The 25655-nt window shown below is 34.8% G+C and overlaps 2 protein-coding genes across 13 annotated transcripts in view; one reads left to right on the forward strand and one right to left on the reverse strand.

Moving 5' to 3' along the window:
* Nucleotides 1-16794, reverse strand: part of TPR (translocated promoter region, nuclear basket protein) — a 68771-nt gene extending 51977 nt beyond the window's left edge. Inside the window, exons 1-13 of one of the 2 annotated variants that reach the window (XM_077157245.1) lie at nucleotides 16623-16794; nucleotides 15966-16265; nucleotides 14499-14603; nucleotides 10938-11011; nucleotides 7794-7890; nucleotides 6501-6604; nucleotides 5987-6151; nucleotides 5418-5510; nucleotides 4933-5013; nucleotides 4766-4853; nucleotides 3896-4036; nucleotides 3392-3483; nucleotides 2927-3124 (exon numbers count right to left, since the gene is read on the reverse strand). In XM_077157245.1, coding sequence (XP_077013360.1) covers nucleotides 2927-3124; nucleotides 3392-3483; nucleotides 3896-4036; nucleotides 4766-4853; nucleotides 4933-5013; nucleotides 5418-5510; nucleotides 5987-6151; nucleotides 6501-6604; nucleotides 7794-7890; nucleotides 10938-11011; nucleotides 14499-14603; nucleotides 15966-16265; nucleotides 16623-16692 — 1608 coding nt within the window. In that variant the 5' untranslated portion in view covers nucleotides 16693-16794. Of the gene's footprint in view, nucleotides 1-2926; nucleotides 3125-3391; nucleotides 3484-3895; nucleotides 4037-4765; nucleotides 4854-4932; nucleotides 5014-5417; nucleotides 5511-5986; nucleotides 6152-6500; nucleotides 6605-7793; nucleotides 7891-10937; nucleotides 11012-14498; nucleotides 14604-15965; nucleotides 16308-16622 lie in introns of those variants that run through there. The other variant, XM_077157244.1, reaches the window with a different exon arrangement.
* ODR4 (odr-4 GPCR localization factor homolog) overlaps nucleotides 16388-25655 on the forward strand; it is a 42257-nt gene continuing 32989 nt past the window's right edge. The window contains exons 1-3 of one of the 11 annotated variants that reach the window (XM_077157254.1): nucleotides 17080-17207; nucleotides 18188-18242; nucleotides 19927-20052. In XM_077157254.1, the coding sequence (XP_077013369.1) occupies nucleotides 19954-20052 (99 nt within the window). In that variant the 5' untranslated portion in view covers nucleotides 17080-17207; nucleotides 18188-18242; nucleotides 19927-19953. The other 10 variants (XM_077157255.1, XM_077157253.1, XM_077157257.1 and 7 more) reach the window with 10 other exon arrangements.

Below are 25655 nucleotides of genomic sequence, written 5' to 3' on the forward strand. Positions count from 1 at the left end.
TGGGATGGGATGGGAAGGATGGGATGGAGGGAAGGAATTTGACAGTTTGTAACAGTAAATACAAATTGATTTAGCTGAACTTCCCAAGTAAAATTTGTTTAATTAATCTTAAGTATGTCCCTTGGTAATATTAATAGTGGTACCCAAAAAGCACAAAACTTAAAGGTTATAAAAACTCTTTATCTACACTGACTGAGAAGTAGAATGGTGAACTGTTGTGTATACATATGATGGAACATTGTGTGACTGAAGAAAGGAACAAAGTTATGAGGTATGCAACGAGGTGAATGAACCTGGGGGACATTATGGGATGAAAAATAAGCCAGAAACAAATGAACAAACATTGTATGGTCTCTGCTAGAAATACTTATAAGAAAATTGGGGTCTATATTGTAAGCTTTTATACCAGGCAGATTTAGTCTAGAACTATAAGTATAATTTCTAGGTTCTTAGACGCTGTGCTATATATGTATAACCTGGTATCTCCCTGGAACTTTGGCTCTATGACATCTAACACTCAGAGTTGGAGTTCTGCAGCTCTGAAAATAAGCCTTGCTACATGCAACTGCTGAAGAAACCAAAAAGAGATCAGGCTTCAATTAGAGATAAGAATTAAGCATATCGGGTCGAGACTAAGGTAAATCAGAATACTGAGGTAAGGAGGACATTCTCTGTATTTTAACTACTGTATGAGATCAAAGAAAGGGAGGTTTATTTTGTCTAAAATCTAAATTTTCTGTAGCACATAATCTAACTCAACCTGTCTGGATGGATCATTTAAACAACACCAACACAGAAACCAGAATGGGAATAAGGGCTTGTAACTCTGTATAGCTTAATGTTATACCTGGACACATTCCAAAGTATGTTGAGCAGATAATTAAACAGTATTCGGCAAAGTTCATTGAGAAATGGGAGAAAAAAATATAGAACTATTAAGCTTTACCACTGGGGAAACCCCTGATACTGTCTCAAACATGAGGGACTCTCAAGTCAATAGGCTAAGCTCTTCATCTTCATCTTAAAGCTTGCTCTTGTGAAACTTAACTTCTGTAGCGGAGAAACTAAACCTACCTATAGCTATACCTAAGAGTTACTTTCAGAAAACCTCTTTTTGCTGAGATGGGGCCTCTCTCTCTAAGCCCAACTATGCAAGGAAAATAATCTCCTTCCCCCTTACATGAGACATGACATCCAGGAGTGAAAGTCTCCCTAGCAATGTGGGAAATGACCCATAGGCATGAGTCTGGTCCTGGCACCATGCAATCAACACCACCTTCCTGACCAAAAATGGGAAAAGAAATTCAACAAAATAAGGTATCAGTGGCTAAGAGAGTTCAAATAGAGCCAAGAGGCTATTCTGGAGGTTACTCTTATGCTAGCTTCAGCTAGATTCTGCTGTTTACTGTGGTTAGCCAAACCCTAACCAAAACCCTTCCTATCAACCCTAAAGAACACCTAGGCTCTATCTGAGGTTCCTCCAACTGTTTCATAGACTAAGATTAACTTCCAGAAACCTACAACCTCCTGATGGATTTCTAGGCCAGATAAGTCCTGAAACCAAGAGAGGCCAGCCTCTCTAAAAATAGTGTGCCAGTTTGAAACGGTTATGTACTCCAGAAAAGCCATGTTTTCATTCAATATTGCTGGGTGGGATCTTTTTGATTAAGTTGTTTCCATGGAGATGTGTCTCCACCCATTCAAGGTGGGTCATTTACTAGAATCTTTTACGAGGGAACCACTTTGGAGAAAGTTTCAAAGCCAATAAGATCCCCAGACGTTTGGAGTTGCAGAAAGAAAATGTCCCTACGAAAGTTGTTTGAAATGAAAAGCCAAAGAACCCAGCAGACACCAGCCACATTATTTTCCAGCTGACAGAGGTGTTTCAGACCCACTGGCCTTTCTTGAATCAAGGTATCTTTTCTTGGATGCCTTAGTTGGGATGTTTTTTTAGCCGTAGAACTATCAACTTGCAACTTAATAAATTTCCCTTTTAAAAGCTGTTCCATTTCTGGTATATTGCATTCCAGTAGCTTTATCAAACTAAAACAGCAACTAGTTCCATCTCCCTATACCATATTATCGACACCTCTTTCCAACATGAAAAAATTAGAAAGGGCACAGCCCAAATACTCCTAAAGATTGGGAGAAAGATCAAAGGAGACAGAGAAGCTGTAATAGAGAAGATAGGATTTAACAATTGGGTATGACTACTGAATCATTATATTGATATTTCTTTTAGCCTCCAGTGTCTTGTAGCAGCTAGAAGGAAAACCTAAACTTACGGAACTAACCCACACTGAACTCTGAAATTTGTTCTATGACTATTTGTTACAATGTACTTTGAAATTTATTGCTTTTTTATATATATATTTCACAATAAAAATTGTTAAAAAAGTAATCAAAGGTATTTATGAGTTTCCCTGGCACTTCCAATATGTAATGGAATGCAATAAATGTGGTATACACAACTACTTAATGTGAAATGGTATAAGTAGTTCTTACCTATGGTCAAACAATATTATCATTTCTATACAGAATATCTCAACTGTCACCGAATTACAATCCTTAATTCAAGAGTGTTCTATTTCAGAGATTATTACTTTAATTTGAAAAGGAATGGTTAAAGGAGATTTGGTAAGCTATCCTCTACTAGAGAACCCAAAGGAAAACATACACTAAATATCTTGTAAAACATAAAAGGCTCTCAAGATGTTTGCTGAGTAAAAGTAGAACTTTTTGTAATTAAAGCTATCTAATAATGTAATGAGAAGTTTAAAAATGTATAAATTATCACACCATTGGAAAAAAGTGTATTTAACTTTATCTAACCTAAATACTTCTTTAACTCTAAGAAAGTAACTAGCTAGTAAATCATTTCTCATTTTGTATTTTTTTCACACCTAAAATTTACGAATGTACTAACCTTCATAGCTTGTTCAAGCTTAACAGACAAACTTGCCACAGCTTTCTGTGCACGTTCATACTCTTCACGCTGGCGTTTCAAAATTGGTGCTTTGGCTTCAACTTCTTTCACTATTTCATCTAGATACTTATTAATTCTTTTGTTCTCTAGTTTCTCCAAAAGCAACTGATCCTGTGTTTCCACATAAGCATTATACAGCTGAAAGCAGAAGAGGGGTTGTTTCAAATCTAAGAATAACAATAACTGTATGTAGCCTATACTATCTAGCTTTATAATGAACACTATTAACACTTACATAAAAGATGGAAATATTTATTATATTCACACAGAACTAGGAAACAAGAAAGTCTTTTCTAGGATGCATCATTACTCATCAAATGATTTTAAGAATAAATTTTCTGAGGATTAATGTTTCAGGGAGAGCTGAACACCAATGTTGAAGGAAAACAATAAAAAAATTCTTACCTCAGTTAATTTCATGCCAGGTTTCACTATCTTAGCCACAGCTGCTGCAGTAGGAGACATTGCTGCAAGCTCTTCTTCAGATAATATAGCTCCTGTGATAACATAAACAAATCTAGTAAATTTTTATAAAATTTTAAATTAAAGCCACAAATGTTTTTAAAAGACAAGCAAAAGTGATACCATATATTATATATTGATTTCTATGACGATTTTAAAATGACATCAAATAGCCATGTAACACAACCCAATTCTAAGCCATATAGTAATTACTATCCTAGGAAGTGACATATAACTAACTGTGTGATCAGATAATACTTATATCTGAAGATTTACTAAAGATACAGATAGAACACTAATTTTAAAATAAAAAATAACTTCACTTGATAAAGTGTTCTATATCACAGCATGACAGAGAAGCACCATTCGTTGATGATGATGATGATGATGTAGTAGGGAAGTTCTAGTATTTTAAGCAAGCCATCAATAAACATGTATTACCCATACCTTTACGTTTTGTGGCAGAAAGCAGGTCATTTGCATTCTCTAGTTCCTTCTCCAATTTCCCTATTTTCTCAAGCAGTTCTTTTTCCATGTGATCTTTAGATTCCTCTACCTCTAGAAGTTGATTCTGTATTGCTTTGTTGGCTAAAAACATTTTTAAAAGCAGAATATCCAATCATATAATTAAAATCTTACAATTAATAACATGCAACAATATTCACTATTTTTCCATCAGCAGACAACATTAAATTCTAAAGAAGCTGTGGTTGATATAAGCCACTAACAGTTCTTGTTCTAATTACAATTCCTTAAATGCCCTCACCTGGTTGAGTTTATTTCTTCTTGTGAGCTCTTATCCACAGGGGACAAAGGAAATTAAATTATAAAAAAGTGCTCTAGATATACGTTTGGTTTCAATTTTTATATTCAGAGTCTGAGATACAGGAAATGACTGTGTAAAATCAAAAAGAAATAACTTAACCTAAAAAAAGCAAGCATTTAAGGAAATCAAGGAACTTATAATACTCCAACAACTTAGACTTATTTATGAATTAAAAGAATGCTTAATTTATAAAGCCACAGATACTTAAGGAAAACAAACGTTTGAAAAATGGAAGAAAACATTCTCATTAGAAATTAGAAAGCAAAGGTTATAAGATAAAAGAAATAGAGTAACAGCTATCTATGTTTTCAAATATACTATTTGCTGAAATATAATTCTGAATTTCTTAGCCCAATGATCATTTTCTATACGAAATTGTGTCCCTAATAAAGTCAGCCTGACTTCCCAATCCAACAACTGACACAAAAGTACAGAAAAAAGTACCTTCTATGTAAAAATAAAATAATCTTGTCATAACTGGAAACTCTCACCTTCTCCTGCTTCTTTCAAAAGTTTGTGCAGTTCATCCACTGCTCGGGTCAGTTCACTGCTCTTTGCCTCCGAGTCATCAGCAGCACTCTAAAAGTTAATCTTAAAGGGTTACTTAACAGTCAATAAGGTAACATTAGGATACCAAAATATGTGATGAGATATTTACCTTGTATAGGTTAGAGAGTTTTATGTGAGCATTTAATTCATTGTGGAATTTTTCTTCCATACTGACTTGCTGTTCCTTTGCCTAAAAAAAAAAAAATCCAATATAGCAGCTAGTTTGAATTTAGAATGCTTATCAAATGCCAAATAAAACTCCATATTAGTAAAGACATGAACATTAAAGCATCAAAATTAAATCCATTTTCAAGACAAAGATAAACCACCTTAATGATAAAATATCAATATTTTTATCTTAAAAGTATAATAGCTAAATGATATTAAAATAAACTCTAATTTTTTAGATAATTTATTTTGGATACAACATATAATAGCTATCTCTAATAATAGTTACTTTAGCCTAGCTGCATTTAGTCTGGCAGTTTAATGGTATCGGGATGTTCAAAGCATGAAATCATTTTGTAAACTAACAAGACTCATAAACACCTTAATATTTTTGTAAGAGACATACTTTACAGTAGCCATCTATACCTCTTTCAATTTGGTCAACAGATCCTCTACATGTTTCTGAAGATGCTCATTTGACGTTTTCAAGCCATTCATCTGTTCTTCAATTCTGGAAATCTAGCAACAAAAGTGAGAATGGGGACTGAGGTGGGAGTGAAAAGTGTCATACTAACTGAAATTAATCTGATATAAAATTTACGCTTCCAAGCGAAAGCAAATAATCCTCCCTCCAGAAAAATAACATTTTTCATAAAACACGTATATTTGAGAAAATGAAAAATATCTCATGGAACAATGTGTTCCCATTTAGCTCACAAAAACCTACCACCACTTTTTAAAAATTGTGCCTAAGGAAAGATAGATACGACAGTAAATAGTAGGCAAGATTCATCAGAGTATCTTTAATTCTTTGTTTAAATACAACTGATTGTTTTCCTAGGCCAAATGTTAATATATGTGAGTTGTCCTCCACATTTGACCCCTAACCTCACAATACAGTTAATCTGACATATAAGTGAACAAATTTTTAATTAACTGGCACACAAATGTAAGTTATATCCAACATGCAGAAAGCCACAATTTTACTAATTTACCTCTTCTTTTTTGTTTTCAAGATTACACTTGAGCTCTAGAATCTCATTTCCTTTTTCTCTGCCAAGAGCCAGAAGCTCATCAGTCTTGGTTTTCAACTCTGTATTTAACCAAGTGTTTTGACTATGTAGTAATTCTTTTTCTTGCTCCAAGCGTTTTTCTCGATACTAAAGAAATAAAAAAAAATGTCTGAAATTAAGGACAATGTATAGTTATTTGAAGGCTTCTGCCTACACCTAAAGGACACAAACAGAATTTTACTTTAAAACAGAAATAAGTGTTTGTATGGGTTCTTAACTAAAAGAAAACACAATCAGATAATTACTATAACAAATATAAATTTCAAATAAGCAAAACAGTTCAATTAAAATTATTCTAATGCTTAATTCCCTGACATTAACAGCAAAACAAAACACAGCTTTTAAATACCTTATAATTTGCCTATACTTAAAATTTAATTTAGCTAAGTTTTAAGAAAAATACTATTTTGTGCATTAGGAATTATTTGTTACTTGCCTTAACAGAAACATCAGAAGCTTGAAGTTCATCCAATTTTAACTGAAGTTCACCCCTTGTTGTATTGCTTTCTTTAAGTTTTTCATTTAGACGTTTAACATCTTCTAAAATGGTCAAAAGAGAATTTGAAAATAATGAATAATTAAGCCTCAGAGAAACCAAATATGAAATGCCATCTCTAGTAACAGAAATATTTAACACAAAGTTGTTCTCTACTACCCTAAAGGTAGAGTTGTTCTCTCTACCTTTAAGCTGTTTGTTATACTTAATTGCTAATTTAATTTTAATGATAGATTATAAATTACCCGAATTCATTTATCTAATCAAACATGTGAATGATACTGGTGGCTTTATTTTAAATACAGCATAAGATGTTGTCCTGATACATGTGAAAGGTTCTATTACATTTTTTACAAATATCCATCCAATGAATTAAAAAGCTAAAATAAACAATGAAAATCATATATTCAAGAGCCAGAATGTTCATGTTTAATTTTCTTTCTACTTCTTTTACAAAAAACATTCCTTTAGGGCAGTGTAATGGTGGCGCAGTGGCAGAATTCTCATTCATTTATTTGCCATGCCAAAGACCCGGGTTCATTTCCCAGAGCCTGCTCATGTTAAAAACAAACAAACAAAAATTCTACCCAATAGTTGATTAACATCATCCACAAATACTTTGAAGTAACTTTTCCTGAAACAGGAAAAGTATACTTATCTAATTAAAAATTACTGCACAGCAACAAAAATATCTGAAAATTCTATTTTTTTTAATAGAAAGTATCCAAAAACATATAAAAAGGAACCATAGGGAACTTAACTCCACTAGATAGACTACTTAAGAGTCACATTCACCTAAATACATGCTGTATAACATACTAATATTCTATGTTTATCACATATTCTGTTTATATATTTTATTTTTTGGTCTCCCAACCAACCCCTTTAGCTTATCTGTTTTTAAAAATGGGCTATCCTTTTAGGTTCTTATATTGAATGCTTATGGATGGCAAGAGCATGTTTATGAAATGAAAGAAGTTCAACCTTTACAAATAATTTTCAATTTGATACTACAAAGAACATTGTAGTAAATAACTGTACACATAAACCTTGGTCTAAACTATTCTTTTAGATAAACTTTTCATTTGTCCACTTCTAGACACTTCTTTAAATCCTCGAAAAAAGTGTTTTTTTGTCATGACCAAAAAAAAAAAAATGAGTAACAGAAATGGACATAGACCATCAAATGGACTGGGTTTAGGTGAAAACATTTAAAAATGACTGCTTTCTTACCTGTTAAATATTCAAGTTCTTGAGACAATCTCTCATTGGTTCTAATTAAATCTCTTTTCTCAGCTTCCAATTCTTCCTTTGTTCTTGTAAACTGACTCTGTCATTTTAAAAAGTAAGAGTAATAAATATACGGAATATAGGAATTTGAATACAGAATGGTCAATTTAGTTTACATTAGCTGCAGTACAAAAATGGTTTTCTTACTAACATAAAAAGTTTAGCCGTAATTCCAGCATTTTATGTTTTGGATTTTCCTTTTATCCTAGCTCTTAAGAATTTTTTCCATGTCACTTTTCATCATATAGAAATGTCCTAATTACTTAAACATCTTTATAGGAAGTTTAACTTAGTTCTAAATTTCTTGTTCTTATAAAATACATTCAGTATCACTGTATTTAGACCTTGGCTCAAGTTATTTCCCAAGAAAGATCCTTAGAAATGGAATTATTTAAAACTGTTAATATATGTTGTCAAATTGTTTTACAGCAAGACAACAGCAATTTATATGCCTTTCAAGTCATAGTTGTCAATGTCATGCCACCAGTGCCAAACTAAAGACTACTGTTAAAAAGGAAGAAAAAAAATCAATACAAACATGACAAAGTAAAAAGTATCTTGTTATTTTATTTGCATTCATCCGATTATAACTGTAGTAGAGCAACATTTCATATTGCCATTGCTGTTTGTATAGCTTCCTCTCTGTTTGTTTTCATGTCTTTGTTCCATTTCCACTCTGAATAATTTTCTTATAATTTGAAAGTAGTCATTATGTATTACAAATAGAAACAATATCATATTTTTATTGAAAAAACTACTCTTCCCTACATTTTTATTATGATAACATATACAACACAAAATTTCCCCCTTTTAGCTCTTTTCAAGTGTATGATTCAGTGGCATTAATTGCATTCACAATGTTGTGCTACCATCACCACCACCCATTACAAAAACTTTTCCACCCTGGCCCCTTGTAAATTATAATCTACTTTGTCTCTATGAATTTCTATACTTAGGAAATTTGTGTGGTCATTCAATTGTTCTTCTATAGTGTCTGGCTTATTTAACTCAACTATGTCTTAAAGGTTCATCCATGTTACAGCATATATCAGAACTTCAATCCTTTTAACTGCTGAATAATATACCACTGCATGAATAAACTACATTTTGCTTATCTATTCATCAGTTTATGGTCTGTTCCTATACTTTTGTTTCTCCAGAATGCTTTATAATTGGACTCATGAAGTATTTTTCTTCAGCCTTCTAAGACTGATTCCTTTCAGTTATATAATATATTTGATGGACTTAGGGATTATTTCCTATTTTTTAAATACAACTGCTAAAAACACTGGCATACACATTTTTATATGCATGTGTTTTCATTTCTATTGAATACATAACTAGAAATCACACAGTAAATGTATATTTAACTTTGTAAGATGCTGCCAGACTCTTTTCCAAAGTGACTATATTATTTTCCATTCTCACCAGCTCCTGATACTGTTAAATTTCTTATTTCAACCATTGTAACAGCTGCATAGTGTAAACTTTCTAATAGTTTATCTGCATTTCCATTTTTTGCAGAGTTGTAAATTTTTTTGGAACAAGTCTATCACTCTTTCCTATTATAAATTCTTATAGATTCTAACACTTAGATATCTTTTCTCAGTCAGAAGTCAATTAGATAGACTATTTTATGTTGTAACTATTTCATAGTTTCACTCCTTACATTAACACTAAACCAACCGGAAATTATTCAGAGTATAGTAAGACATCAGAATCTATCTTGATATTTCACTCCCGTGCCCCCATTAACCAATTTCCCAAATATCACTTATTAAAAAAATCCAAATAGTTAAAATAATCTTGGGAGTTATTTTTACTTTCCTTAGAATTACAACATTCCAGAGTTTGTGAATCCAAGGCTAAAAATCTCCCAAAATTGTTTACAAAAACCTTTATGTGTACATGCATATATTTTCCTGGGCACTTGTTAGATTCACATGGAATTTGTGACACACCCCCTGAAAAATGCTAAATTCCTCTATACCAGGTTTGATCTCTGGATAACCTGGTTCTACCAGTCTCTCTGTTTATTCTTATACCAGTGTTAATGATGTTTTAATAACCACAGTTTTATAAAACCATTTTAATATGTGGTGAGGAATGTTCTCCTAAACTGATAGTTCTTTTCCAGGATTATCATACCATTACCACCTGTCTTCCTTCTCATCACCTTTAGAACTACATTATCAAGTTTCAAACTAGCTCATACACTGAAGTCAAAATGCATTAAACCAACATTTATTAATTTTGAAAACCTTCCCACCCATTTCCACTTAGAAGGTATACTTTATAGTTTTCAGTAAAGCATCTGAGTTTCCTTTATGTAAGGTCTTCACAATTCTTGTATATGTTATTTCTAGGTACATTACTGGGTTTGTGCTGCTATTCAGATTCTGAGCAGAATTTTTTCTTTCCTTTACAGATTCAAAGAAATTATTTTAATCCAATACTAAAGAATTTTCTACCCCCAAATTATATTTGAATTTTGAAAAAGTAATGGCAAGATTCTAAAAGAATCACTGGGTATGACCACTCAAAGCAAATTGGCCAATAATTCTTACAGTCATATTCAATTTGTTATTCTTATACTTGCTCTAAGGAACTGTTTATTCCTGTGGAATCACCAAATCTCTAACTATTACAACACTTGGACCAAAATAAGCATTCCACAGAAAATTACTAACAGAAAGTAAGAAAGGAAGGTAGATTGGGGGAGGAGGGCAGTGTGTGTGGATGGATGGATCTCTGGAATCTATTCTATGTATGTAAAGCTCTACTATTTTACTTTGGTGAGATTAAAAAATAATAATAGTAAAAATCACAATGTAGAGACTACAGAGCTAAAGAAAATTGGTTTTTATATCCAGTAGCAATATACCATAATAACCAGAAGAAACATCAATCTATAAACAAAACATATAAAGAGTCTGGTAATGTGTGTTCATGTTAGCAATCTCTATGAATAGAGTACCTTTTTCATCTTCCTACTGACTAAATAACTGATAAGCACAATCAGAATAAAAAACAACCTCAAGTATCATGTTTGCAATCAATTAGCTTTATTTATAGGAATAGTTTTACCTGAATGGAAATATTGCGATCCTGAGCAATTTCAAGTTCTTTGTTTTTCTCAGTTAGTGCCTTCAACTGATTGTCTGGATAAAAGGAATTTTATGAACATAAACACATGAGTTTCAAAAACTGCACTAAGATCTTTATGCAACTGCTACCCAAATATGTTTTAAAAATGAAGAAATTGAAGCCCAGAATGACTGAATTATACAATACCACATTTGAAAATCATGATTATAATAAAAATTTACTATTTCTAGAACAGATTTTAAAAGTCTGCCTCCAAAACAAAGTTTGTAATAATTCTTGCCAACATTTATAAGAACATATATAATTCATAATTTCTTATTTTCCAACAATGTCTTATAAATCAAAATATATTTTAAAAAGTGAATTACAGCTATAATTAAGAAAACAGGAAAAAACAAGATTGAGGGCAATTAATAACATCTAAACTACATAAAATGTATACACAATGAATCACAATAGGTACCTGCAATTCATCTCTCATTAGGCTAAACAGAGCTCTTAGCATGGAGGAAAAAAATTATGCTTGATAATCAATTACTCAATTTCCACTCATCATGAGTTATCTTCCCTTACACATGGTATTTCTTCTAAATATATGCAAATAATTAAGAATAGTTTTTGGGACTTTCTTGTATTAAACCATATCTATACATACATGCTGGCAATTTATAATAAATACATTACTACTACTTCCAATCTTAATCTCTATTTAAACAACTGGCTCCTTTTAAAAACCCTGCTAAATATGTACAACTATTCTGTTTCATTTTAATATCATTTACTGCTTTTCAGACTTATAGATCAGGAATGATAAACAAAATACACAAACATAACTGCACATACCGAGAAAGGCATACTATTGATGTCTGCATAGTTCTATCCCTAGTTTCCTTCCCTGACCCCTCCCTTTTCCAGCTCTCATAAAAGAAGCTGTAATCGGAGCCATTTTTCTCAAAGCCTTTAGTACCAATGCTGAACAGACCTTTTATCATGCCACGGTAAAACTATTAACAGACCATATCTAGCTACTAAATATTTCCCATCGCATATGTATGCATATATCATACACATACATGTTTAAAAATAAGAGTACTCTTGAGAGGCCGTTTTATATATATAACCTGCTATTTAGAGATAAGAACAAAGCCGAACAGGTTGGGGTTAAAGTAATATAGAATATAGGGGTAAGGGAGACAGTGTCTATGTTTTGGAACCATACACACTCTTTGAGACCAATGGAAGAAAAGTTTATTTTATCTGGAACAGAAATTTTCTGTAGTGCATAATCTCCTTCAACCTACCTGTACAGCTCATTTGAACAACTGAAACAGGGAGCACAGGATGAAAAAGAGGTCCTTTAATCCTATATAGATTATTGTAATGCCTGGAAACATCCTAGAGTATATTAACCAGATAATCAAAAAGTATTGGCAAAGTCCCCTGAGGGATGGGAGAAAGGCTATGGAACTATTAAACCTCACCATCAGGGAATCCCCTGATACTGTGTCAAACTTTAGGGACACCCAAATAAATAAGCTATGCCCTCAATCATGAGGCTTACTCTTCTGAAGCTTATGTAGGTAGCAGAGAAGCTTAGACTACTTCTTAGACTACAGGCATGCGTAAGAGTTACTTCTGGAGGACCTCTGTTGTTGCTCAGATGTGGCCTCAGTCTCTCTAAGCCCAACTCTGCAAGTGAAATCATTGCCCTCCTCCCTACATGGGACATGACATCCAGGGGTGAAAGTCTCCCTGGCAATATGGGAGGACTCCCAGGGATGAATCCCGATCTGGTACCATGTGATCAACAATTATACCCTGACAAAATGGGGGAAAAGAAGCATAATTAATAAAATATCTGTGGCAGAGAGAGTTCAAATAGAGTCAAGAGGCTACTCTGGAGGCTGCTCTTATGCAAGCTTCAGGCAGACCTCGCTGCCTATCATAACTTGCCAACCCCCAACCAGGACCATTGCAGTCAATCCTAAAGAACACCTAGGGGAATTTATAAGATTCCACAAGGGTTCCAGGCACTAGAGTAACTTGCCAGAAACCTAAAACCTTCAGATGGGTCCCTGGTCCTGCAAGCTAGCCCAGTCTCTCCAGATCAGATAGTTCCATCTCCCTACCCCATATTAATGACAGACCCTTTCAATATAAAAAATTCAGAAGTGCCATAGCTCAAACAACCCCAATGAAAGGTATGGAAAGATCAAAGGTGATGGTGGAATTTATACAGAGAAAACAGGACTTAATAATGAATATGGATGCTAAATCATTAAATTGATATCTTTTAGTCTCCAGTATTTTAGAGCAGTAGAATTAATAACTTAAATTGTGAAATTGTAACCCCTGTCAAAGTGTGAAATATGTTCTACAACTAACTGTGGTGCTGTGCTTTGGAATGTATAGCTTTTTTGTATATATGCTACTGTTCACAAAAAAAAAAAGGAAAAAAAAAGACGATTTTGATGACAAAAAAATATTTAAGCCCTTTAGCCTCCTATATTCTGGAGCAGCTAGAAGGGAAAATATGAGAGGATCATATGGTAGCCCATGACAAACTCTGGGATCTACCCTGTAACCACTTTTTCAAGAGTGCTTTGAAAATTATTTTTATTTCTTTGCTTTGTATACATGTTATATTATACAATAAAAAAAACAAATAAAAAATAAGTGTACTCAATAGTGGAAAAAGTAGCTAAAGAGTTATGACACAAATAGGCAATGAATATAGACTCGTTGACAGACATGTTAAATTTTAACCACTCTCTTGATTATTAGCTTGCTGTTTTCTTTCCCCATCAATCAAAATCAAGCTATATCTAATTACAATTAAATATTATATCTTTACTCTAGAAATGTCTTTGTTGGCATTTGCCTTCTTCAATTGTCTGCATAGCACAAGACACATCATCCTCTCAAGAAATGTCAAAACCTTTAGCTAAGAGCCTTTGCATCATCCATGATTTAATGATGTAAAAAAACTAATTATGAAGGAATCAGCCACTTGTCTTTCACAGGAACAGGGCTTTAAAGAAAAAAATATCATTTTGAGAGTCACAGATACTATAAAATTTTCAACAGGAGAGTTAAAACATACATGTGTTAATAATGGGAATTAATAGGTTTTAATTATTTAACAACACAAAATAATTAAATCACTTAATTTATTCAGTTGCATAATGCTTTAACCTTTTCTAAATGCTTTCAAATCCATTACCTCATTTGATCCGTGAAGGTGTGCAAAGAGATGGACATGTAGGTCCACTTCATAATCTTCATAAATAATAATCAAACACTATTATGATTTACATATGGCAGAAGAGCTTTTAGTTGCAACGTCAGAATTGGAACCTAGGTCTCCTGACCTGTGTTCCAGCTAAGTTCTTACCTCCGAGTGGAAAAAAACCAAAATATCACCATAAAATGAAAACAATGCGTAATCAAATTTTTACATGGCAAGTAAATGTTTCTGAAACATATAAAGGAGATCTCAATAATTCAAGAATACTTACCAAGATGTAAAGAAATACTTACTTAGTTGCTCTAGCTCAAGCCGCAAACTTTGGCACTCTTGGGTTTCATTCACTAGTCTCTCTTGACTATGGGATAGCCTCTTCTCTATCTCAAAGTACTGTTGTTCTACAGTAGAAAAAATAGAAAATATATCAAACACACATACATACAATGTAAATAATGCTAGTCATTTTTAATAACTTTGATTTTAAAACCTAAGGTATAGCATTGGAAACCTGCACCATAAATAAGAGAACCTGAGTAGGGCTAAACGGACTGAGTACTAAAAAAGACTTTACTATTTCCCACTGACTAATATGAAAAAGGAAATAAAGCCTAAATTGGTATTACTATTACTCGTCTGTCTATCCCACAAGATTATAAACGTTTTCAAGGCAGGCAACATGTCTTATTTATCTGTTTTTCCCAGACATCAGTAGACCACTAGGCATAAAGCAGACTTAAAAAGAAGAAAATTAAATGGAGGAAAAATGTTTAGATAAAAAAAACTATTTTGCTTTGAAAGGTTTAAAATAGCAAACATACTTAATAATATAAAATAACGCAAAAATAAATATGTTAACTTCCCAAGGGAAGAGACTGAGTCTGATTGTTCAGCGGTTTTCAGGAACATAACAGACACTTGACTTCGTATGAACTAATGAAGAGAACGCAGCACAGTATGTTCATCTTTGGGACTCACAGAACTATTATTCCGCATCAACTCTGATAATTACGTGCAAGTCTATTCTGAATTTTCAATCATCTTTGCAAGAAAAAATAAAAATACAACCACCAAACAAATAACAAACCAAGACAAGCAACAGAGTTTGTAACTTTACTAATATAATTACTATGCTCCTAAACTTTATTCAAGGATGTTCAAATGAGAGTAAGTAACTCTCATTTATGGGGCTAATTATAGGTTATGTGTAGATCTTAATATTTTTTCTTTCAAACGTCAACCTACAGAAAGAAACTGGATGTGTTAAACATATTGCATATTCACTGTTTATTCTCTTCGTATTCACTGTATGTGCTATGTACCTAAACTCATCTGCTTGAATATCTAGCTTGTTACACTAAGAACAGGTGCACGAAGTGGTCAACTAGAGAAAGGCCTTAGAATGCAGATAGGGGCAATAAAAGAGGAGGATACAGACAGGCAATCTCTCTCAAGTCTGGTGTATATAAACAAAGCTTCACAATTTCTGTTTGTTGAACAAAGTTATGCGTCCCATTATGACCCCGCCCTAATTTCATAGAAAACAGAACTAAATGTGGATGACTAAAAATAAATAGGACTCTTCTTCTTGAACTATGACAGAAATAGGGGGTAGGAAAGAGAAGGCCTAGGGCAGCCAGGGAGACCAGGAAGAGATGCTCCTTGTCAGGGTGGCAGATAAAGTGCGAATTTGCAAGAAGGAACACCAGCATCCGCTATGAAGTAGGGCGGCGAATCAAGGGCGGGAAAAGCTGCTTACTTACCACTCTCCACCTTGAATTTCTCGTGCCGCCCCTTGAGGCCATCGATCTCGGATTGCTGATCGGCAAGGAACTTCTCAAGTTTGTTCTGGATAGACTTAGGCAGCTTGTTCAGCTCCGTGCGCTCCAGGACCTGCTGCAACACCGCCGCCATGTCGGCCGGGCTGGGGGCCGCGGCCAATCCGGCAGAAGCGGAGAAGAAAGACGAAGACCAGGAGAACCCAGAAGCCTGGGCCACCGCCTTCGTCGTCTCTCTCTGCGCCTCACGCGCGCCTGCCCGACGGAGATTCCCGCGACGGGACCCTGGGAAATCGAGTCCTAGACTAGCCGAGGCACCAGATGCACCTAAATCGGGGTGCGCGCGCAGGCGCCGGATGCCGTGCACCCTGTGAGTCCGGGTCCCGAGGGTCCCACAACCCTGTCGCGCACTCCAATTTCCGGCTCTCTACTCCACCCACTTTACGCACGCAGGCCTCTGGGAAACGTAGTATTTTCGTCGCTCTCTAACAGACGCCCTACCCCACACCGCCCATTCCGCTTCCTCCTCTCTCCCCGCCCCCCCAGCTCTTCTCGTCCTGCCGTGTGACTACTGTCCGCGTGGTGGCGCCGCCTACGTACTCGTCAACCTGCGTCCCTCCCAGAAGAGCAGAGCGGTCTTACCATCAAAGCCCCGGGATGCCATGGATCTTCTTCTTTGGCGGCTTTTGGATACTGAGCCACTAGAGGGCATCGGTCCCGGCAGCGCCGGACAACGGGTGCCGGGCTACCGCCACGCTCCCAATGGCGCCCAGAAGGGGGCGGGGTAGCGGTCGAGGCCTCTTTGGCTGAGGCACTTCAATGAAAGGAGGGGGGCGTGAAACGTCATAAATCTGCGCCACATAACTCCCGAGACCCTGAGTTTACAGTGGGAAGTGAGGTGTGGGGAAGTGGGTCGCTTTCTGATGAGTCATTGGCTGTGAAATTCGGTCCGGAGGGGAATTAACCCCTAAAGCTGGTACCTGTTCCCTGAGTCCCCTTTCCCAGCGAACTGACAGTGCGAAGGATTTACATGCCACGCGTGCACATTTTGAGTACAGGTGGGCCAGCGTAAAGGCTTGATTCGTGTAAGTGTTTGGGTTTGTGTGTGTGCACTCGGGCATAGTGAGCTCCCATTTTCAAGAGAAAAAGAAGAGGCGGTGTAGGAAACGTGGACAGACATGCAGTAAACACTCAAGTCTAGATGACGAACCTAGTTTTTTTGAGACGGTATATCAACGTGTGTGTGTGTGTGTGTGTGTGTGTGTTTTGTGCTGGGTGATTTAACATGAATTTAAGGAGCTGGTTAATTTTTCAGGAAGAGAATTTAAAGGAAGCGGGAGTTTGAGTGTAGCCTGTATCGTTAAGATCGCAGAAAATGTTCGACATATTTCTGATCGTTGATATGTTTTCATTTTTTAAAGTAACTTGTAAAAAGTTTTTGAACATATATTTATAAAGTCTCATTCTGTTACCATAACAGAACTACTTTAATTTTTATCCAGATTATGATTCTTTAACTTTTAAGATGAATCTTATTTCACGTTTGATAACTCTTCTGAAAGTATTTTTTAAGTTCTTTATTGAAAATAAGTCATACCATATGTCCTCTCTGCAAGTCCCACAGTCTTGGGGGCTTCTTTGAACTGATGATTTATTTCTCATGTAAAAGTTTTCTTTCTTTTTCTCGAATTCCTACTTTTGAATCGGTAATTGTGAAGACATTTAAGAAAAATAAACGGAAGCATCTCACTTAAATTTTGTGACAACTAAGGAGAAATAAATTAGTAAGGAGTTTAAGGTTGATTCTCTGCCCGCCTCCAGTTTTATATAAGTATTTTATTTTGCTGTCTCCTAGACTAAGAGTATTATCATACTTTGCTCTACCATATGGGAAGTGCCGATATTCCATTCTTAAATTAACAGAATCTTAAAATTAGAAAGGTTCTCAGATGTGCTATGAGCCAAATCCTTAATTTTGTAGATTAGGAAACCAAGGTCCAGGGAGGTTCAGTTGTGTCAAATCACAGTAATTGAACAACTTGGAAACTTCCACTGACACAACATTTCAGAAAAATTATAACTGTATAATGCAAGATCTACATTTTTGGTTGTATCCTTTATAAGGTACAATTGTCTACATTTAAAAGTTTGGAAGGAGCACTAAAGAAAAAAAATTCTCTGGTATTCAACTGTATTTTATAATCCAGTAGGTTTTCGTCGTTTTCCTCATTGCATTTGGCTTCTTACACATTAACATGACTGGTAAGTGACAACCTGGAAGAAATCAATTTAGAAGATTGCAAATAACCTTGGAATCATTTAATGTTTTTTGCAAAAATTAGAATGAGTAGGACAAAAAGGAAATAGAATAGTATGACCGCTGATGTACAAAAAGGTTAGTACCCAAAACTGCATGCCCTAATGCCCTACTACAAGTGGAAAGCACTTAACTTTGTAGAGATGTCTTGATGGTTTAGAAAGGCAGATATAGACTTTGTTTTTAAAAAATTGAAATGCAAACCTGATCCTTTAACTCTCATAGTTGTCAGAAATGACCTAGGAAGAAATTTAATGCATTTTGAGACAATACTAAAGAAACTTCGAAAAACCAGTATCCGAAAGGCCAATTCAAACTTGATCCAATTCTCTGGGCTTCAGTTTTAAAATAATGCAAACCAACTGCGACTGGCAGTTTATCCAACGTAGTTATATAACTTTGTCAGTTATACCAACACAGCACACCTACAGTATTCTGGACTTTGTTTATAAATAGGATTCAAATTATTTACAAAACCTCAAATAACTATTATGTTTGGGGAAAGTACCTTTAAGTACATTGTTCATAATACTGCAGCTCCACAGTCTCTCTGTATCTATTTTATAGCCTTTTGAATATTGTCTCAACTTGGTTTTTTTTGTCTCCCACACTGAACATGAGCTTCTTGAAAGCATTATTCAGTAATGGCCTAACTTTTTGGTTTTTAAGCTACAGAAACTCAAATAGAGGAGCATAAGCCAGGAGGGGGAATGTACAGGTTCCTGTATGCAAACTGGAGGATAATAATGAGTTACCATTAGTAACGCTTTAACTGACAGACTGAGTATGATTCTTTAGTATGAGTATAGTATTTCATATGGTAGATTCTAGAATCAGACTGCCTGAGATTAAATCCCACTTTTGCCACTTATTAACTTTGTCACTTGGGCAAGTTATTTAACTCTCTTTCTGTTTTTTATTTATTAAATGGAGATTATAATAAGAGCATCAGCCTCATGTTTGTTTGTTTGTTTTTAACTATTAAATGAGCTAGCACACATAAAGCACTTGGAAAAATGTTCTCTACAAATCAGAAGCTATGTAAGTGTTTATTATTGCATGGGCATTTATCTACTTAAATACTTAAATAGCTTGCTCTGTACTACGCATTAGGGAGAGATAAATTGTTATTCATTTTTGTGCCATTCCACCTGGCAAAATTTCTAGCAAATAGTAGTTCTTCAATATATGCTTATAGAGTAAATGGATATGATTCTCTCTTCCTCCTAACGAGGTACTTAGAAATTGTCATCTTTTCTATTCTTAGAACCAAGAACTGGGATGCTCAGTGATAGTTCATCAGAGATCATACAATGAAAAAGTGTTAGCTCTCAAATAAGAAACTGAGATATGTTGACTGCTAGTTTAGGGTCTTCTCCCTTATCCTGGGAGTGGGAAATAGGTTTCCTCTGTTGTGTCAACTCTGACTGATTGGTAATCATTTCCTATAGCATTGTGTTGAGAAGAGCACCTTCTCAACTTTGTGAGCAATAATGCCGTTTAATAAGAATCACTGCAAGGCATGGGCTACTATCAGGGTAGTACCACTTCTTTCATTCTGTGTGAAAAGAGATGATGAAAACATTGCAAATTATATTGCTACCTAAAAACGCTATTGTTTTCTTGTAATTTAGGAGATTGAGGTAGCTGTCAATAATGGGAAGAACCTACATTGTAGAAGAGGCTGTTGGCCAGTATCTCTCAAACATCAATCTCCAAGGGAAGACTTTTGTCTCTGGTCTTTTAATAGGACAGGTAGGTCTTTTTCACTCTGCATTTATTTGATAGAGTAAATTACCTGTTTATTTAAAGTTACAGTAAACTCAAGCTTGAGGGATAGAGGGACAGAATGTGGAAATTTAAAATGGATTTTTGTGGAAAAACATGGAGAAGTAGGACCAGCCTAGTTCAAGTCAGAACATATGCCCTTTAGCAACATAAAAGTAATTTAAAATGTGGAAACTTCACAATTAAACTTCAGTTTCTTCACATTTTGTTGTCTTTCCAAAGTGTTTATTTGCTCCCTGCTACTCTTTGTCAGTTCCTGGCTATCCGGAGCGTAGGAACGTATGTTGATTTTTATTCCCATTCTCGTTTGTCTTGTCTCTTAGCCTTGTAGCAACAGTGGTCATATTTTTTTTTTTTGTTTTGTTTTTGAATTTTTTTTTTTTTATTAATTAAAAAAAGAATTAACAAAACAATTAGAAATCATTCCAATCTACGTGTACAATCAGTAATTCTTAATAACATCACATAGTTGCATATTCATCATTTCTTAGTACATTTGCATCGATTTAGAAAAAGAAATAAAAAGACAACAGAATAAGAATTAAAACAATAATAGAAAGAAAAAAAAACAAAAAAAACAAAAACAAAAAACCTATACCTCACATGCAGCTTCATTCAGTGTTTTAACATAATTGCATTACAATTGGGTAGTATTGTGCTGTCCATTTCTGAGTTTTTATATCCAGTCCCGTTGTACAGTCTGTATCCCTTCATCTCCAATTATCCCTTCTCTCTTTTTTTTTTTTTTTTTTAATTAACGGAAAAAAAGAAATTAACCCAACATTTAGAGATCATACCATTCTACACATGCAATCATTAATTTTTAACATCATCACATAGATGCATGATCATCATTTCTTAGTACATTTGCATTGGTTTAGAAGAACTAGCAACATAACCAAAAAAGATATAGAATGTTAATATAGAGAAAAAAATAAAAGTAATAATAGTAAAATCAAAACAAAACAAAACAAAACAAAACAAAAACCTATAGCTCAGATGCAGCTTCATTCAGTGTTTTAACATGATTACTTTACAATTAGGTATTATTGTGCTGCCCATTTTTGAGTTTTTGTATCTAGTCCTGTTGCACAGTCTGTATCCCTTCAGCTTCAATTACCCATTGTCTTACCCTGTTTCTAACTCCTGCTGAACTCTGTTACCAATGACATATTTCAAGTTTATTCTCGAATGTCCGTTCACATCAGTGGGACCATACAGTATTTGTCCTTTAGTTTTTGGCTGGATTCACTCAGCATAATATTCTCTAGGTCCATCCATGTTATTACATGGTTCATAAGTTTATCTTGTCTTAAAGCTGCATAATATTCCATCGTATGTATATACCACAGTTTGTTTAGCCACTCTTCTGTTGATGGAGATTTTGGCTGTTTCCATCTCTTTGCAATTGTAAATAATGCTGCTATAAACATTGGTGTGCAAATGTCCGTTTGTGTCTTTGCCCTTAAGTCCTTTGAGTAGATACCTAGCAATGGTATTGCTGGGTCGTATGGCAATTCTATATTCAGCTTTTTGAGGAACCGCCAAACTGCCTTCCACAGTGGTTGCACCCTTTGACATTCCCACCAACAGTGGATAAGTGTGCCTCTTTCTCCGCATCCTCTCCAACACTTGTCATTTTCTGTTTTGTTGATAATGGCCATTCTGGTGGGTGTGAGATGATATCTCATTGTGGTTTTGATTTGCATTTCTCTAATGGCCAGGGACATTGAGCATCTCTTCATGTGCCTCTTGGCCATCTGTATTTCCTCTTCTGAGAGGTGTCTGTTCAAGTCTTTTTCCCATTTTGTAATTGGGTTGGCTGTCTTTTTGTTGTTGAGATGAACAATCTCTTTATAAATTCTGGATACTAGACCTTTATCTGATATATCATTTCCAAATATTGTCTCCCATTGTGAAGGCTGTCTTTCTACTTTCCTGATGAAGTTCTTTGATGCACAAAAGTGTTTAATTTTGAGGAGTTCCCATTTATTTATTTCCTTCTTCAGTGCTCTTGCTTTAGGTTTAAGGTCCATAAAACCGCCTCCAATTGTAAGATCCATAAGATATCTCCCAACATTTTCCTCTAACTGTTTTATGGTCTTAGACCTAATGTTTAGATCTTTGATCCATTTTGAGTTAACTTTTGTATAGGGTGTGAGAGATGGGTCTTCTTTCATTCTTTTGCATATGGATATCCAGTTCTCTAGACACCATTTATTGAAGAGACTGCTCTGTCCCAGGTGAGTTGGCTTGACTGCCTTATCAAAGATCAAATGTCCATAGATGAGAGGGTCTATATCTGAGCACTCTATTCGATTCCATTGGTCGATATATCTATCTTTATGCCAATACCATGCTGTTTTGACCACTGTGGCTTCATAATATGCCTTAAAGTCAGGCAGCGCGAGACCTCCAGCTTCGTTTTTTTTCAAGATGTTTTTAGCAATTCGGGGCACCCTGCCCTTCCAGATAAATTTGCTTATTGGTTTTTCTATTTCTGAAAAATAAGTTGTTGGGATTTTGATTGGTATTGCATTGAATCTGTAAATCAATTTAGGTAGGATTGACATCTTAACTATATTTAGTCTTCCAATCCATGAACACAGTATGCCCTTCCATCTATTTAGGTCTTCTGTGATTTCTTTTAGCAGTTTTTTGTAGTTTTCTTTATATAGGTTTTTTGTCTCTTTAGTTAAATTTATTCCTAGGTATTTTATTCTTTTAGTTGCAATTGTAAATGGGATTCGTTTCTTGATTTCCCCCTCAGCTTGTTCATTACTAGTGTATAGAAATGCTACAGATTTTTGAATGTTGATCTTGTAACCTGCTACTTTGCTGTACTCATTTATTAGCTCTAGTAGTTTTGTTGTGGATTTTTCCGGGTTTTCGACGTATAGTATCATATCGTCTGCAAACAGTGATAGTTTTACTTCTTCCTTTCCAATTTTGATGCCTTGTATTTCTTTTTCTTGTCTAATTGCTCTGGCTAGAACCTCCAACACAATGTTGAATAATAGTGGTGATAGTGGACATCCTTGTCTTGTTCCTGATCTTAGGGGGAAAGTTTTCAATTTTTCCCCATTGAGGATGATATTAGCTGTGGGTTTTTCATATATTCCCTCTATCATTTTAAGGAAGTTCCCTTGTATTCCTATCTTTTGAAGTGTTTTCAACAGGAAAGGATGTTGAATCTTGTCGAATGCCTTCTCTGCATCAATTGAGATGATCATGTGATTTTTCTGCTTTGATTTGTTGATATGGTGTATTACATTAATTGATTTTCTTATGTTGAACCATCCTTGCATACCTGGGATGAATCCTACTTGGTCATGATGTATAATTCTTTTAATGTGTTGTTGGATACGATTTGCTAGAATTTTATTGAGGATTTTTGCATCTGTATTCATTAGAGAGATTGGTCTGTAGTTTTCTTTTTTTATAATATCTTTGCCTGGTTTTGGTATGAGGGTGATGTTGGCTTCATAGAATGAATTAGGTAGTTTTCCCTCCACTTCGATTTTTTTGAAGAGTTTGAAGAGAATTGGTACTAATTCTTTCTGGAACGTTTGGTAGAATTCACATGTGAAGCCATCTGGTCCTGGACTTTTCTTTTTAGGAAGCTTTTGAATGACTAATTCAATTTCTTTACTTGTGATTGGTTTGTTGAGGTCATCTATGTCTTCTTGAGTCAAAGTTGGTTGTTCATGTCTTTCCAGGAACCCGTCCATTTCCTCTAAATTGTTGTATTTATTAGCGTAAAGTTGTTCATAGTATCCTGTTATTACCTCCTTTATTTCTGTGAGGTCAGTAGTTATGTCTCCTCTTCCATTTCTGATCTTATTTATTTGCATCCTCTCTCTTCTTCTTTTTGTCAATCTTGCTAAGGGCCCATCAATCTTATTGATTTTCTCATAGAACCAACTTCTGGCCTTATTGATTTTCTCTAGTGTTTTCATGTTTTCAATTTCATGTATTTGTGCTCTAATCTTTGTTATTTCTTTCCTTTTGCTTGCTTTGGGGTTAGCTTGCTGTTCTTTCTCCAGTTCTTCCAAATGGATAGTTAATTCCTGAATTTTTGCCTTTTCTTCTTTTCTGATATAGGCATTTAGAGCAATAAATTTCCCTCTTAGCACTGCCTTTGCTGCGTCCCATAAGTTTTGATATGTTGTGTTTTCATTTTCATTCGCCTCGAGGTATTTGCTAATTTCTCTTGCAATTTCTTCTTTGACCCAGTCGTTGTTTAGGAGTGTGTTGTTGAGCCTCCACGTATTTGTGAATTTTCTGGCACTCTGCCTATTATTGATTTCCAACATCATTCCTTTATGGTCCGAGAAAGTGTTGTGTAAGATTTCAATCTTTTTAAATTTGTTAAGACTTGCTCTGTGACCCAGCATATGGTCTATCTTTGAGAATGATCCATGAGCACTTGAGAAAAAGGTGTATCCTGCTGTTGTGGGATGTAATGTCCTATAAATGTCTATTAAGTCTAGTTCATTTATAGTAATATTCAGATTCTCTATTTCTTTGTTGATCCTCTGTCTAGATGTTCTGTCCCTTGATGAGAGTGGTGAGTTGAAGTCTCCAACTATTATGGTATATGAGTCTATTTCCCTTTTCAGTGTTTGCAGTATATTCCTCACGTATTTTGGGGCATTCTGATTCGGTGCGTAAATATTTATGATTGTTATGTCTTCTTGTTTAATTGTTCCTTTTATTAGTATATAGTGTCCTTCTTTGTCTCTTTTAACTGTTTTACATTTGAAGTCTAATTTGTTGGATATTAGTATAGCCACTCCTGCTCTTTTCTGGTTGTTATTTGCATGAAATATCTTTTCCCAACCTTTCACTTTCAACCTATGTTTATCTTTGGGTCTAAGATGTGTTTCCTGTAGACAGCATATAGAAGGATCCTGTTTTTTAATCCATTCTGCCAATCTATGTCTTTTGATTGGGGAATTCAGTCCATTGACATTTAGTGTTATTACTGTTTGGATAATATTTTCCTCTAACATTTTGCCTTTTGTATTATATATATCATATCTGATTTTCCTTCTTTCTACACTCTTTTCCATATCTCTCTCTTCTGTCTTTTTGTATCTGACTCTAGTGCTCCCTTTAGTATTTCTTGCAGAGCTGGTCTCTTGGTCACAAATTCTTTCAGTGACTTTTTGTCTGAGAATGTTTTAATTTCTCCCTCATTTTTGAAGGATAATTTTGCTGGATATAGGAGTCTTGGTTGGCAGTTTTTCTCTTTTAGTATTTTAAATATATCATCCCACTGTCTTCTAGCTTCCATGGTTTCTGCTGAGAAATCTACACAAAGTCTTATTGGGTTTCCCTTGTATGTAATGGATTGTTTTTCTCTTGCTGCTTTCAAGATCTTCTCTTTCTCTTTGACCTCTGACATTCTAACTAGTAAGTGTCTTGGAGAACGCCTATTTGGGTCTAATCTCTTTGGGGTGCGCTGCACTTCTTGGATCTGTAATTTTAGGTCTTTCATAAGAGTTGGGAAATTTTCAGTGATAATTTCTTCCATTAGTTTTTCTCCTCCTTTTCCCTTCTCTTCT

This window comes from Tamandua tetradactyla, chromosome 4 (assembly GCF_023851605.1).
Source record: "Tamandua tetradactyla isolate mTamTet1 chromosome 4, mTamTet1.pri, whole genome shotgun sequence".
In the NCBI taxonomy this organism is placed as follows: domain Eukaryota; kingdom Metazoa; phylum Chordata; class Mammalia; order Pilosa; family Myrmecophagidae; genus Tamandua; species Tamandua tetradactyla.